Source organism: Aedes aegypti, chromosome 3, assembly GCF_002204515.2.
Source record: "Aedes aegypti strain LVP_AGWG chromosome 3, AaegL5.0 Primary Assembly, whole genome shotgun sequence".
In the NCBI taxonomy this organism is placed as follows: domain Eukaryota; kingdom Metazoa; phylum Arthropoda; class Insecta; order Diptera; family Culicidae; genus Aedes; species Aedes aegypti.
In genome coordinates, this window is record NC_035109.1 from 193,191,063 (window position 1) to 193,205,785 (window position 14,723).

The 14,723-nt window shown below is 33.6% G+C and overlaps 1 protein-coding gene across 25 annotated transcripts in view; it reads left to right on the forward strand.

Moving 5' to 3' along the window:
- LOC5571400 (PDF receptor) overlaps positions 1-14,723 on the forward strand; it is a 219,402-nt gene that overhangs the window by 172,088 nt on the left and 32,591 nt on the right. For 24 of the 25 annotated variants that reach the window (XM_021855679.1, XM_021855688.1, XM_021855693.1 and 21 more), the window contains exons 4-7: positions 344-451; positions 8,522-8,685; positions 8,801-8,904; positions 9,087-9,246. In XM_021855679.1, the coding sequence (XP_021711371.1) occupies positions 344-451; positions 8,522-8,685; positions 8,801-8,904; positions 9,087-9,246 (536 nt within the window). The remainder of the gene's footprint in view (positions 1-343; positions 452-8,521; positions 8,686-8,800; positions 8,905-9,086; positions 9,247-14,723) is intronic. The other variant, XM_021855698.1, reaches the window with a different exon arrangement.

Below are 14,723 nucleotides of genomic sequence, written 5' to 3' on the forward strand. Positions count from 1 at the left end.
CAGCAATTCTAAATTAAGGTGAAGATGCATCGAAGCCAAACTTCAAATTTTCAAGAGCACGGATCTGGAGAACCAAACATCCGTTTAGCTGTAGTTCAAAACTACATTTCTGAAAGCAGCATCAGATTCAACAATGCCAAATTTACTAAGTACAGACACATAATTTGAAATATTACTGTGGTGTTGTGTTATCAAGCGAGATAAATTTGGCTAGTGATAAAATCGAGAAACTGCTTTATAAATGGAATTGTAAAATCATATTACTGCAATTTATAATTGAACTACGTTTACTTGTTTATTAACATTTTAAATCAAAATTTTCTATTTTTGTTCTGATTTTCAGTTCCTTACTGCAACTGGACATGGGACGACGTCCTTTGTTGGCCTCCTACCCCCGCGGGAAAGGCAATTCGGCAACCGTGTCCCTCTGGGCATGGTATAGATACCAGCAGTAAGTACCACAGTAGGCGTTCCATAATATAGCAATGCCCATAAAAGCATAAGTGTCCCATATGGATTTTCTAACCAACATCTTTTTTCATCGCAACATTCATGTTTTAATATATACTTTACAACGCATATGAAAATGAAGTCATAACAGTTTCAATATGAACTTCAACCCAAAGAGCAACTGCAAAATGTGAATTATGTTCAAGTTTATATTATTTTGCAGGCAACTCATTTTTATATGCGATGGTGCTAAAAAATTATTAATATTTATTTGTATGAGACGACAAACTTCAAACTTCAAGCGTTATTCTCTCAATGCTTACTTCTACTACAGTCGCCTCTCCACATCTCGATATCGAAGGGACCATCGAAATAGGGAGAGATCGAGACATAGAACAAATTTTTAACAAATACTAGATTGAAAATCACTCCGTTGCCAGGAAATTCAAAAACAAACAGATGTCATTTCGTCTTCGCAAATTGTTTTGAATCTCTAAAATCTAGTCTAGTAACCTTTGATGATGGGCATATCGACATACGGAGAGCAAATGTGGAACGAAAATCACATCGCGATAGGGAGATATCGAAATAAGGAGGATATCGAGATATGGAGAGTGAAAATGTATGCAGAATGAAGGGACCGAAAAAAAACATCGACATAGGGAGAGATATCGAGATGTAGAACATCGAGATATGGAAAGTCGACTGTATTTGGGATAATTATGCTTTTATGGGCAATTCAGAGCAGAGCTACAAACCTCAGCAACCCATTTCCCCAAGCGCATCGTTTATTTATGATTTAATTATTATTACAATCGGTACTACTGGCGGTGGTAGTTGTATAACACACGGAAACAATACTCTCGAACAGATCGAAGCAACGAGCAAATTGAACATGAAGCTGAACTGTATGATGTAAGGATTAAAATATCGCTTCCACCCCGTTAATTGTGCAACAAGTAACAATGCTCTTTAAACCGCTGTCACTGTTTTGTATCCCTCCAGCAAAGCACAAAACCAGAAAACAGTATTAAAATAAATGGGAAACGTAGCTGAGCTGCTTAAATGCAAAGCTAACTATGGTGGCATACTATGGTTATACACATCAGACACAAATATGCCGCTTACAGGACGCAATGTGCTCTGCCAACGGAGAATTGCATACCGCAAGACTATCCTGTGCATACTTTGCATCTGTTTGAAAGCTTCCTTGTAATTTGGCGAATGATCCTGAAGGCTAAAGCTAACCAGGTGGATCTAACATTATGTCTTGGGTAACGAATTGGAAAGTCTTGAAAGCAATTTTTCATCATCTTAATTTAAGAAATCTATTAAGGCGGACATGGTTGAATAATGTTATGCGTTTCTTGATAATTAGGTGAGCTTTGGAGTGTCGTTTTGCATAGGCAAGAATACTTTGGAAAACTAAATTTACGATTCAAATTCAAAAAAATTTGAATGGGTTTTGTTATGCGAAAAATTCAGCAGATTTTAAAGTTTCACTATTAAAGAGATTCTAGGATTATTATCTCCATATTTGGAAATGTATCGTTTTAAGAAAGTGTAGAAAACAGCATATTCAGTTTGGAGAAAAGAATAATGTTCTATGACATTAAATTGAAAGTGGTAGTCTAGAACAACTCGAGAGCGAATTGAGAATGGAATACCATGTTTATTCTTGGCATTAAATATCCAATAGAACAAAGTATGTTTCTCACTTGTTTTATGAGTATTTTCACCGATTTCATCTGAAAGTTTTTCCATTATCTTGTACCGTAAAATCGGGTGTAATTGATCAGTAGGGTGAAATTGATAATCGTATCACACGATTTTATTTATTCGTAATGGAGCACAAATATCAATGTAAGTTGCAGTAAATAAACGTTGCTTGTCGTAACTATTGTCGAATTGTGTGTTGTAAAGTTTTTTGCGTTAAATAATGTTTATTACTATAAAAATAACGTAAAATTCCAAAATCATGCACGTTGCGTTATTAAAAAACACCTATGAACTTCTATTTATAAGCAAGGATTTGAACATGGTATAAACCTGAAAGTTTGTGAAGATGCTTAAGATATATCCCCAAACCAGATTTCATCACCAAAACTCGTACCAATTTGCTCATATGGTTGAAATAATTGAATTTCTGTTAGATATCATTGAATTCCTTAGGAAATTGCATACATTTAGGCGTTTCCCGCGTTATTCTTGAAATTTAACTATTCGTTATTTATATAAATATTGCATTGTTAAGAATTTTACAAGTATATTCGGATTCAGGGAGCTCAAATTTATCATATAGAGTTGTTTTGGAAATTAACAATAATGGTTTTGACAAGTGATCAATTTCACCCCGAAATGAGTTCCTCTGATTTTTTATTTTAGAGGTATTTGTTAACACTAAAATGACATTTGTTAGAAAATGTCGGTACATAAGTCGATGAGGCTCACCTTCGTACTTGTTTTCCTGCATTTAGTTGTTTGGCATTGTTAACATTCTAGAAAACAGACTAGAAGAACCGTGAAAAATGATCAATTTCAGCCGAAATTACGGTATATCATGCCTAATGTAACTTGAAATCTAGATTTGTTTTTTTTTTGTGATAGATAATAGTAGTTTACAGAACAAGTTGCAGAATGATGATTTTTACAGCACGAGTCGTAAATTTATCCTACGAGGCTTGCCGAGTAGAGTAACTACGACGAGTGCTGTAAAAATCGAGTTCTGCAACGAGTTACGTACTAGTAGTTTACGGAACAAGTTGCAGAATAATGATTTTTACAGCACGAGTCGTAAATTTATCCTACGAGGCTTGCCGAGTAGGATAATTACGACGAATGCTGTAAAAATCGAGTTCTGCAACGAGTTACGTACAACATTTTTTGCAATTTCGTAGAAGACCACTTGAGGGTATCAGAAATTATATCGGAATGCATTCACCATCATTTCACAATTTCTGAAAAATTGTTGTATAATGATTCATTACGTAACTCAAAACAGTTGCGTAACGAGAAAGCGTTGCGTAATGAATCATTACAGCACTGGTTTCAGTTAGGTAATGACTATTCCCGCACTGCATACTTCAGTGCAGGAAAGTAGGCCGTTTCATGACAGATTGGCGTGATGAAAAACAGCCTATTACGATGAGAAATTGCAAAAAACACTTTTTGCAATTTCGTTGAAGACCACTCGAGGGTATCAGAAATTATATAGGAATGCATACACTAACATTTTACAATTTCTGAGAAATTGTTTTGTTATGACTCATTACGCAACTCAAGACAATTGCGTAATGAGAAAGCGTTGCGTAATGAATCATTACAGCACTGGTTTCAGTTAAGTAATGACTATTCCCGCACTGCATACTTCAGTGCAGGAAAGTAGGCCGTTTCATGACAGATTGGCGTGATGAAAAACGTCACTTGCTCCTGCGGGGGCGGGTGATGTGAGCAGGATCAATCGTGTCGCGCGTCGCTCGCGTGGCATGATTAATTAGTGGCGCGGATCGCGAAGCAGGTAGTAGTGTTTGATCCTTTGCTCGCGTCACTTGCTCCTGCGGGGGCGGGTAATGTGAGCAGGATCAATCGTGTCTCGCTTCGCTCGCGTGGCATGATTAATTAGTGGCGCGGATCGCGAAGCAAGTAGTAGTGTTTGATCCATTGCTCGCGTCAAATTATTTATCATGGTCTAATCGCTAATCAAAGTGAATCCTGTGACCCAACGATCCTCCCCATTAACAAACATCCCTCCCAGTAACCTTTGTGGAGATGCAGAGGCAAACACGGTCTCCAAATAGCAAAGGTTACACACTAACATTCCTTCCTCCAATCCCACCTGACTGCAAGGACGTGGCCGGCGCCGTTATTGACCTTGTATAAATAGAGGCACTGAATTATGCACACTGAAGAAGATTATGGCTAATCCCAGCCGAACTTCTAGTTGATTCTTTGTGCATTTTCACTGACTTCGGTCAATCACGGAATAGCAACCATTGATATGTGTAGTCAGTCTAAGCTAAGCTAAGCTAAGGTGAGCGACGACTCCTCACTCATGGTGATTAGTGACTCCCCACTTTTTTAAATAATCTTAATGAATACAAATAATATTCATGCAAGAATTTACAATCAGACATAAAACACACACGCAACATCAAATACCCAAAAGGCAAAAAAATACTTTTTTAGTGCTTTAAAGTGAATTCTTGTAGGTCAAAAATTTCTTCCCATTAACACGTAATCGCCCAAGGTAATACCGAAATTGTTATCCAAAGTTATGTTCCCCTAAAATAAACTCAGCTTCAGCAAAAATAAATTAAAGTTTATGGTGAGGATCTACAAAAGGTTTTGAAAGTGTGTCGTCGATATCTGACGGGTCCATAGAATTAATTTTGCCAAGAATTTTATTGGGGCCAAATTCATAGAAGTTGATCCTTTAAAAACCTGAGTGTTGTAAAAAAATGTTTTTTTAGTTCTAATGGTTATTCCCTTTCACTATCAAGGGGAAGAAAATTTACACCGAGCCCAGAAAAAGTCCAACTTCGGCAATGCATATCTTCGTCATATTCTAAACGATTTCCATTTTTTTTTTTACAAAAATGGAATCGAACACTATTTAAGATCAACATCCGCTTACATAACTTTCTTCTTCTTGGCATTACGTTCTCACTGGGACAGAACATGCTTCTCAGCGTAATGTTCTTATTGAGCACTTCCACAGTTATTAACTGAGTGCTTTCTTTGTCAAAGTTGCCATTTTCGCATTTGTATATCGTGTGGCAGGTACAATGATACTCTATGCCCAGGGAAGTCAAGGAAATTTCTTATATGAAAACATCCTGGACCGACCGGGAATCGAAACCAGACACCTTCAGCATGGCTTTGCTTTGTAGCCATGGACTCTTACCACTCGGCTAAGGAAGGCCCCAACCTGTAATAATACTTGATGAAATTTCTCGAGATTTTTTTTAGAAGTTCAAGAATGAATTGCAAAATCTTAGTAAATCTGATGAAATATTTGTTCAAAAATCATTGTTTTGGGAATTGATGAGGGATTTTTTTTGGGAATGTCGTTAGTGCAGTTAAAAAAAATCTCTGAAAAATACAAAGATGAATCTCTGGTATATTTTTCGATGGAATCTAAGGGAAACAATAATAAAATCTTCTAAGAAATTCCTGAACAAATTACTTTTAATCTTTAAGTATTTTCGTGAAAAAGTTTTTGAAAGAACAATTGAACGTATTCTGCTAGAAACTTTATATGAATGTTAGAATTCTTTAAACATTTCTTAGTTAGGCTTTTTTTTTTAATCGAGAGAGTTTTGAAGGAATGTCGTTCTCCATTTTAGAGAAATTTAAAAAATAATGATTTGTGTAACAATTCAGATAGATCTGCGGAGAACATATTTGAGAAATCATGACTAACATTTTTCCAATTGCTCATGAAATTTTGTGGAATATTACGAGGAATACTAGAAGAATCACTTTTTTTCTGGATAATTCTTCCAGTGATTTTTTCAAAAAATCCTGTAGAAAAACTTTAGGAAGTACCGTAATCTGGGGGCAAATAGATCATTGGGGCGAATTTGATCAGGTCGTTTCCAAAAAACATTTCTTCCAAAGGATGCTGAAGGTTTGGTTAGCACCACAGACATTCCATGTTTTCTAGTTTATAGATGTTTAATGATGATTTTGAACTATTTTATTTTTGTTAGGGTCAGTTTTACATAGACTTATTCACCCTTTTTGAGGGTGTAAGTAATATACTTGGATATGTCGGTGCTATGACTGCATATCAACTTTGAGTGCTTAAAATGTTGTGTAAGCTTAAGTATGAACTGCTCATCATGAGGCATAGCAAGTATAGTTTTTTGCTTATTAAACCGTTTATTATCAAATAATGTGCATATTTCAAGGGAAATTGCCTATATTTAGGCGTATAGCGGATTTTCAATATTTATTTTTGCAATACAGTATGTCCCATAAAAAAATGCGAAAATTGTTTGAACGTGAATAAAGCATCCACAAGCGTGTTTTCATTGTTTTGATAGTGAATGTAATTTCTGATTATTGTAGTATATTCTGGCACAACTTCGCTATCCAGGACAATTTTTGTCATGTTTTTCTTACTGTCCTAAATAATGTAATAAAGCAAATAAGTTCAAAGGTTTTGTCCGTCAATAGCTAGAAACAGCGTCTGATTGTCGTATACTCTGGTGATAAACTTTCCACCTTCAAAAATCACACTTTATTGTTGAAAATTTTATGTTGTTTGGTATCAGAGGATGGAGGAGTTCTTAGAGAACGTGGTTTTCATGATCACAATAGAATTTCTTGCCAGGGTCATAGTTTTGAGGGCATTTGCATCTTATAGGTTTGATATGCCTTTATTTTTTGTTAAGGTTGAATAAAAAATAAATACGGAGGCCTATATCAGATTTTTGAGAATGGAATTTGTTCCTTCGGTTAGAGACAACTAATATCAATACTAGCTCAAAGGTTTTGAGGAAGATGGAGCCACTTATCACACTTATACGAAGGTTTAATCAAAGCTCTCCAAAATGAGCCGTATTTTCGAAAATATGTTTAAGTGCCCAATTACCCAGGTATAAGTCAATTCTATCATTTGATATGGGCGTATGCTAGAGACAAGGCCTGTGAAGAATCCCTCGCCATCGTTGATGTTTTAGAAGCTTTCATCACACAGATATTGAACTCGACGTCCGCATGATAAAATTTGAAGGTATGCTTCCAATTCCTTTCTGGTTAGGTAAAAGTAACAGATAAAAATCATATCCAAAGCGAAAAACTGAGTCTAAATAGATTGAACAATACAACTTATGAATAATATTTAGTTTCATTCACATTTTCTATGTAAAAACTATCATAAAACATGATATGACGATTTTCGCATTTTTTTATGGGCCATACTGTAAAACTGCCAAATGCACGAGTTGTAAGAATTATGACACCATTTTTAGATTCAGGAGACCCAAATTTAGTAGATAGGGAAATTTTTCATTCATAAACCTTTGTTATATGGAGATCAATTTCGCCCCAACGTGTCATTGTATTTTTTTTATATTAAGACTATTTTTATAATATGTTAAATATTATTTCAGGAAAAGTCGATTACATAAACTGATAAAGACCAATAGAGTACTGATTTTGTCAAAATATATTAGACAATATTTCAATTCAGAAGAATAACACTACAAAAAGTTGTAAAACAGTGATCAATTTGCCCCCGGATTATGGTACTTTAAAAGCAAACTGTCCTGAAGAATTCGTGGAATGAATCCTTTCTTGGTAATCTTGGAGGCATTTGTGGTGAAACGCCTAAAATTTTTTGTGCTATTTTTTAAGACATTCTCATTAATTCCTGATAATTTTAAACAAATTATTAGTGAACAACTGGAGGGTACCTTAAACTATCAATTGGAATTAAAATGTAACAAGTACGAAAAGAACTTTCCAGGACAAAAAAATAAAAGAATTTCTAATGCATTATCAGGTGGAATTCTTTAAGAGATTTTTAAGCAATTCGATAGAGATTCTTTGCGACATTTTCTGGTGTTTCTTATCTCACTCTGGGAATAATTTTCTATAGAAATCCCTGAACGAACTCCGTGAAAACTAGTAAAGGTTCTTGAAGGAAGCATTAAAAAGTACGAAAATAATTCAATTCAAGAAATCCTGTAGGAATTCTAAGAGGAATCTCTTCAAAGCACATGGTTGAATACCTGAAAAAATCGTGAAAAAATAACAAAGGATTCGTTGTATTTTTTTTGCTAGGCTTCTTGAAGGACTTTTGACTGGATTACAAAAATAATGAATTTGTAAATTTAAATTTACAGATATTGACTTTCAAATGCGCTATAGAGATTTTAAATTAGTCGTGTAATCATATATGAACAAAACTAGGGGGTAAAACAAAACTTTTGCACGGGAGTGTAGGTAAAGGAGGTGCGCTACAGGTTTCCATATTTGGTCATTTTAGATAAATATCGCACAATTAGCAGTTTCTTCATTTTTACCAGTACTGTAAAAAGTAATAATATATTCCTTTGTATAGAATTTGCCGAAAGAAGATGTAGCGCTGAAGGCCGGTGGGAGGGCAGACCAGGAACTACACCAACTCCACTTGGATGGACCAACTACACACCATGCTATAGCCCCGAGGTCATTCAATTATTTAGGAAACTTTATTCCGGCACCGGTGGCAATGACGAAGCTGATGTAAGTATTTAAAATTTAATAGAAGGACTTCACTCATTTTATGAACAAGTAAATTGCTTGGTCGTCAAATAATTTACTATTGATTGGTTAATATTTTCCATGCTTTCTTACGCAGATCAAAATAGATATTGCCGAACGAACGCGAACACTGGAAATTGTGGGGTTTAGTCTTTCATTGATAGCACTTATTATATCGTTGGTGATATTCTGTAGATTTAGGTACGTACAAAATATCTTCAAGTCTTAAAAAAAAATCTGTTCATATCATAATACGTGTTCATGATGATTAAAGATATTCTGAAAAAGGTGAACCAGAACGTCCATTGCTCCCTACATTTTTTTAAATAATCGTAATAATCACAAGCCAAATGTCCCTTTTCCATTTGCCCGTTTTATTTCAGAAGTCTACGCAACAACAGAACGCGCATTCACAAAAACCTCTTCGTGGCCATGGTAATACAGGTGATAATTAGATTAACGTTGTACATCGACCAAGCAATTATCCGAAGCGGAAGCAAAGGATACGGCAACGAAAGCTCCCGTCATGGCATAGACAACACGGTAAGCTGCACCGCAAATCCCGCTTCCAAATGTACAATCAGTACAGGGCTAGGGTGGACCAAGCATATGTCAATTTATACCTTGTATACTATGCTTGTATTTCTGACAGCAGAGTTCATGTTAACATTAATATTTTCAACAAAATTCTCGGACGAAGTTTTCTTGTAATGTATTTGAAATTCTGGCGGTTTCTAAAAATTGCTCTATAGATTATTCTTAAAAATATTCAACAATTTCCTTAATTTTCTTAACCAACTTTGTTAAGAAAACTTTATTAACTGTCACGCTACTGTGAGAAAAAAAACCGTAGACGATGGTGACCCCAAAACAGCGTTACACGGGTTATTCAAAAAATCATAACTTTACAAATATTTGTCCGAATGCTGAAAGTTTTTCACTGACGAAAACATTGTGGTTAAACGCTTATATCAAAATAACGCACAGGGTCGTAGCAAGGTAGGCGGTCCGTAGGGGGCTGAGCAAAGATGGTCAACCTCAGAAAAAACAGCGTTACAATGGTTCAGAGCTCATATCTTAGCCATCAGACAGAAATATTCTAATTTCATTTCACCGTTGGTAACATTCAAGACCAGCATTGCAGGTAAAAATATCAAACAGAGTCGTAGCAAGGCATATGGAGAATGGGGGGCTCCCATTTGGAATGTATACCAAACCTATAAAAAAATATTTCGTTGCCACTTTGCAATTAATTTTGATTTTCTTTTATGATTCGACACTTCTAGTGCAGATCTTTAATAGAAAAATACTAAACATGGTCGTAGTTAGGAATAACAGAAGCAAGGGGCTTTCATTGAAATATTACCCTACATTTTCAAAAAACCATTACTTTATGATGAACAACCCGATTTTGGATTTTTTTTTACCATTTGAATGCTAAAAGTAATGCATTTCAGAAAAAAAAATGCACATAGACGTAGTAAAACATAAGGTTTTTCAATGGGTGTGCTCTATGTCTTGGTCTCATTTACCTATAAACTAAAAATCAAAGCGATATCAATAAGATATTTTCTCCAAAAATTGGTTGTAGACATCAAGTTATTAAATTTGAATAGAGGCCTACATTTTTGAATACACTCAAAATTTGTTTCACCTAAAAACTACGGAAAACCTTTTTTTCACCTGCTTGTCTGTAGCTCAAAATGCAACGCAGCTACACATAGTTTTTTTTTTCGACATAAAATAAACAGTAGAAGCCAAATATAGCTGTATGAATAAAAAAAGAAACTTTTGATTACACTCAAAATTTATTTTACCTAAGAAAGTGTTAAAAATCCTATTCCATGAGTCTGTTTGTGTGTAAATCGAAATTCAAAGCGATGACATGTAATTTTTTTGGGCACGAAATTGCTTATAGAAGTTAAGTGAATAGGTTTGAGAAGAAATAGACATTTTCTTATAACACTTCAAATTTATTTTACCTAACAAACTATGAGAAACCCTACCTCATGAGCATGTTAGTTTGAACATCAAAATTCAAAGCAATGACACGTAGATCTTTTGAGTTTAATTAGCTTATAGAAGTTAGATGAACATGTTTAAATAGTAATAGAAGTTTCTGATAACACCCAAAATTATTTTACCCAAGAAACTTAGTTAAACTCTGTTAAATAAATATACAGGCTTGTAAATGAAAATTCCAACATAAAATTGATTGTAGAAGTGAAGTTAACATTTTTGAGAAGTAATACACATTTTTATGTTATACTCAAAATTAATTTACCTAAAAAACAACATGACACCTAGTGCAATAGACATTTATGCTTGTAAAGAAATAATAAAAGCAAAAATATATTTTCGTTTTCAACTTCAAATTGATTATACAAGGTAAGTGAACATATTTGCATTATTTTATTACACTTGAATTGTATTTCTCACGAGAAACTAAGAAATACCCTCTATCTGCCTGTTAACCTGTACATCATATTTGAAGGCGTTGATAATTTTTTTCGTGATAAGTTTATTTATAAAGCTTATATCAACATGTTTTGTTTAAAATATAATTTTTGAATGCACTCAAAATATATTATACAGTCAACAATTTCAAGGAAATATCGAGTAATGCAACAGCAATGCTATGGGATCCCTTTTGAGGGGACCATCATAGTAACCATGAAATTTGATTTTTAGTATGATTCCATGAGTCGATATCGAGTAATGGAACATCGACTCATGGAGGTTCAACTGTACTTATATTTCTAAAAAAAATATTTTCAAATTATATACCTATAAATAAAAATCTCAGGCAATTATATGTATTTTTTACATATATTTGATTGAAGAAGTCATGTAAGCATTATTGAGTAGAAATATAAATTTTCGATAACACTCAAAATTTATACTACCTAAAATACAGCAAAAACCCTCATTTCATGAGACTGTTTGTGTGTAAATCGACATTTTCAGCAATGACCAGTGTTTTTTTTTTTTTGACATGAAATTGCTTATAAAAGTTAAGTGAATTGTTTGAGAAATAATATATTGTCTTATAACACTTCAAATTTATTTAACCTAAGAAACTTCGAGAAACCCTAATGAGCTAGGTTGCCTGTAAATCAAAAGTCAAAGCGATAACACGAAGCTTTTTTGGAATAAATTTGCTTATAGAAGTTGGGTGAACATGTTTAAGTAGATATAGAGATTCCTGGTTACACTCTAAATTTATTTTCCTTAAGAGACCACGTTAAGCCCTGTTAAATAAACATATATGCTAGCAAGTAAAAACTCAAATCAATAGTTCATGGTTTTTTCAACATAAAATTGATTGTGGAAGTGAAGTAAATATGTTTGAGAAGTAGTACAAATGTTTGATTACACTCAATGTTGATATCAATGTTAATATTTTTTGTTAACAATGTGAAACCTAGTCCAATAGACAATTTTTGCTTGTAAAGAAATAATTAAAATAATATTTTTTAACATCAAATTAATAGTAGAAGTTAAGTAAATATGTTAAATAACTAATAGAAATTTGTGATTACACTATTTCATTGAAAAAAAACTAAGAAAAACCATCCATCGTCACCTTACATTATTTCGTTATCAATTTATTAAGAGAAGTTATATAACAGATTACACTCAAAATTTAAATTATCTCGGAAACTACGAACAACAATATTTCATGAGACTGTTTGCATGTATTCAAAGTTGAGGTTTTCCAAGATAAATTTCTTTGAATCAGTTGAGGAAACATGTTTAAGAAAAGAAAAGGAATTTTCAATCACACACAAAAATTATTTTACTTTAAAATTATGAATATCACAGTTTAAAGTGAAATACATTGTGAGTGTAATCAAACATATTATTTCTACTCAAACATATCCAATTGGCTTCTACAATCAATTCAATATAAAAAAAACTGCGTATTGCTTTAGATGTTAATATCAGGGTAAGGCACGAAATTGGGATTTTCATTGTTTTTCAGTAGAATCATTTTTGAGTGTAATTAAAAAAAAAACAATTTATTTCCTCAGACATGTTTATTTAACGACTCTAAAGAAATTTATGTCGAAAAACTTAGTGTCATCGCTTTATATTACCTATCTCATAAATTAACTTAACTTCTACAATCAATTTGATGTTTGAAAAACAATATATCATCGCTTCGAATATATATTCACAAACATAAATATTTGTTTAACAGGGTTTTACGTAGTTTCTTGGGCAAAATAATTTTTGAGTGTAATTAAAAATTTGCGTATTTGCTTGACTTCTATGAACAATGTAATGTTGAAAAAACTAACATACTATCGCTTTGAATTTTTATTCACAAAGTTCATGAATTAGGGGTTTACGAGTGATTTTTGATCCTTTGACCTTGACGCTTGCTGCTGGGCAGTGCGTCAAGAAAGCCAAGTTTTTTTTTCCTTTTCGGGTCGCGCGCCTATTTTTTCTGAGTGCTTTTATATGGCCGAGCAAACGAGTGAGGCTGAGAGTGGATTGTGGCTGCACAGTGAAGGATAAAGGATCAATTGGTGAGCTCGTTTCAGAACAGAACACCCCTTTTTACCTTTATTTTTGTAATTAAAAAAAAACTTTGAATGGTTCGACACTACAAGTGTAGACTTGCGAAAGGTTCACTTTATTCAACAAACTTTGGATGGTTCGCCACAGTAAGTGTCGGCATAAGAATAAGAGTGTTCAATGATGTTCCAGCCAATCGAGTTTTTTGTTTCTTTTCAAATAAGTAAAATATAATAACACATGCTTTCGTCCTGACAGCTGTAGGAATGTTACATTTAGGTATTTGTTCAACAAACTTTGAATGGTTCGTCACCTCAAGTGTCGGCATAATTTTCCTCTTCACAGAAATTGTTCATATCAAATGAAAATATTATATTTTCATAAAAGCATATTTATATTTGAAAAATAACTATTTATCATGGCCTAATCACCCAATCGATCTTCCCCATTAACAAACATCCCTCCCAGTAACCTTTGTGGAGATGCAGAGGCAAACACGGTCTCCAAGTAGCAAAGGTTACACACTAACATTCCTTCCCCCAATCCCACCTGACTGCAAGGACGTGGCCGGCGCCGTTATTGACCCTGTATAAATAGAGGCACTGAATTATGCACATTGAAGAAGATTATGGCCAATCCCAGCCGAACTTCTAGTTGATTCTTTGTGCATTTTCACTGACTTCGGTCAATCACGGAATAGCAACCATTGATATGTGTAGTCAGTCTAAGCTAAGCTAAGCTAACAAAGTTCATGAATTAGGGTTTTACGTAATTTCTTGGGTAAAATAAATTTTGAATATAATCAAAAATTTATATTTCTGCTCTAACTTGTTCTCCAAACTTCTCCAAGTAAGTTTATTTGAAAAAGGCTACGCACCATCGCTTTGAATTTAGATTTACAAGCAAACAAGTTCATGAAATCGTTTTTTTTCGTAGTTTCTTAGGTTAAATAAATTTGAAGTGTTATAAGAAAATTCCTATTTCTTCTCAAACATGTTCAATTAACTTCTATAAGCAAATTAAATCCGAAAATAACTACTAGTCGTTGCTTTGGATTTTGATTTACACACAAACAGACTCATGAAATGGGTTTTTAACACTTTCTTAGGTAAAATAAATGTTGAGTGTAATCAGAAGTTTCTTTTTTTATTTATACATCTTCATTTGAATTTTTCAATTAATTTTATGTCGAAAAAAATTACATGCTATTGCTTTGAATTTTGAGCTATAGACAAACAGGTGAAAAAAGAGGCTTTCCATAGTTTTAAGGTAAAATAAATTTTGAGTGTTTTCAAATATGTATATCTCTATTCAAATTTATTAATTTGACTCCTACAATCAATTTTATGGAGAAACAACTACATGTCATTGCTTTAAATTTTGATTTACAGGCAAACGGGACCAAGAAATAAGGCATACCTCTTAAACACCTTACATCTCACTACGACTATGTGTAGTATTACTTTTTTCTGATACATATACCGTTTTGACTCATA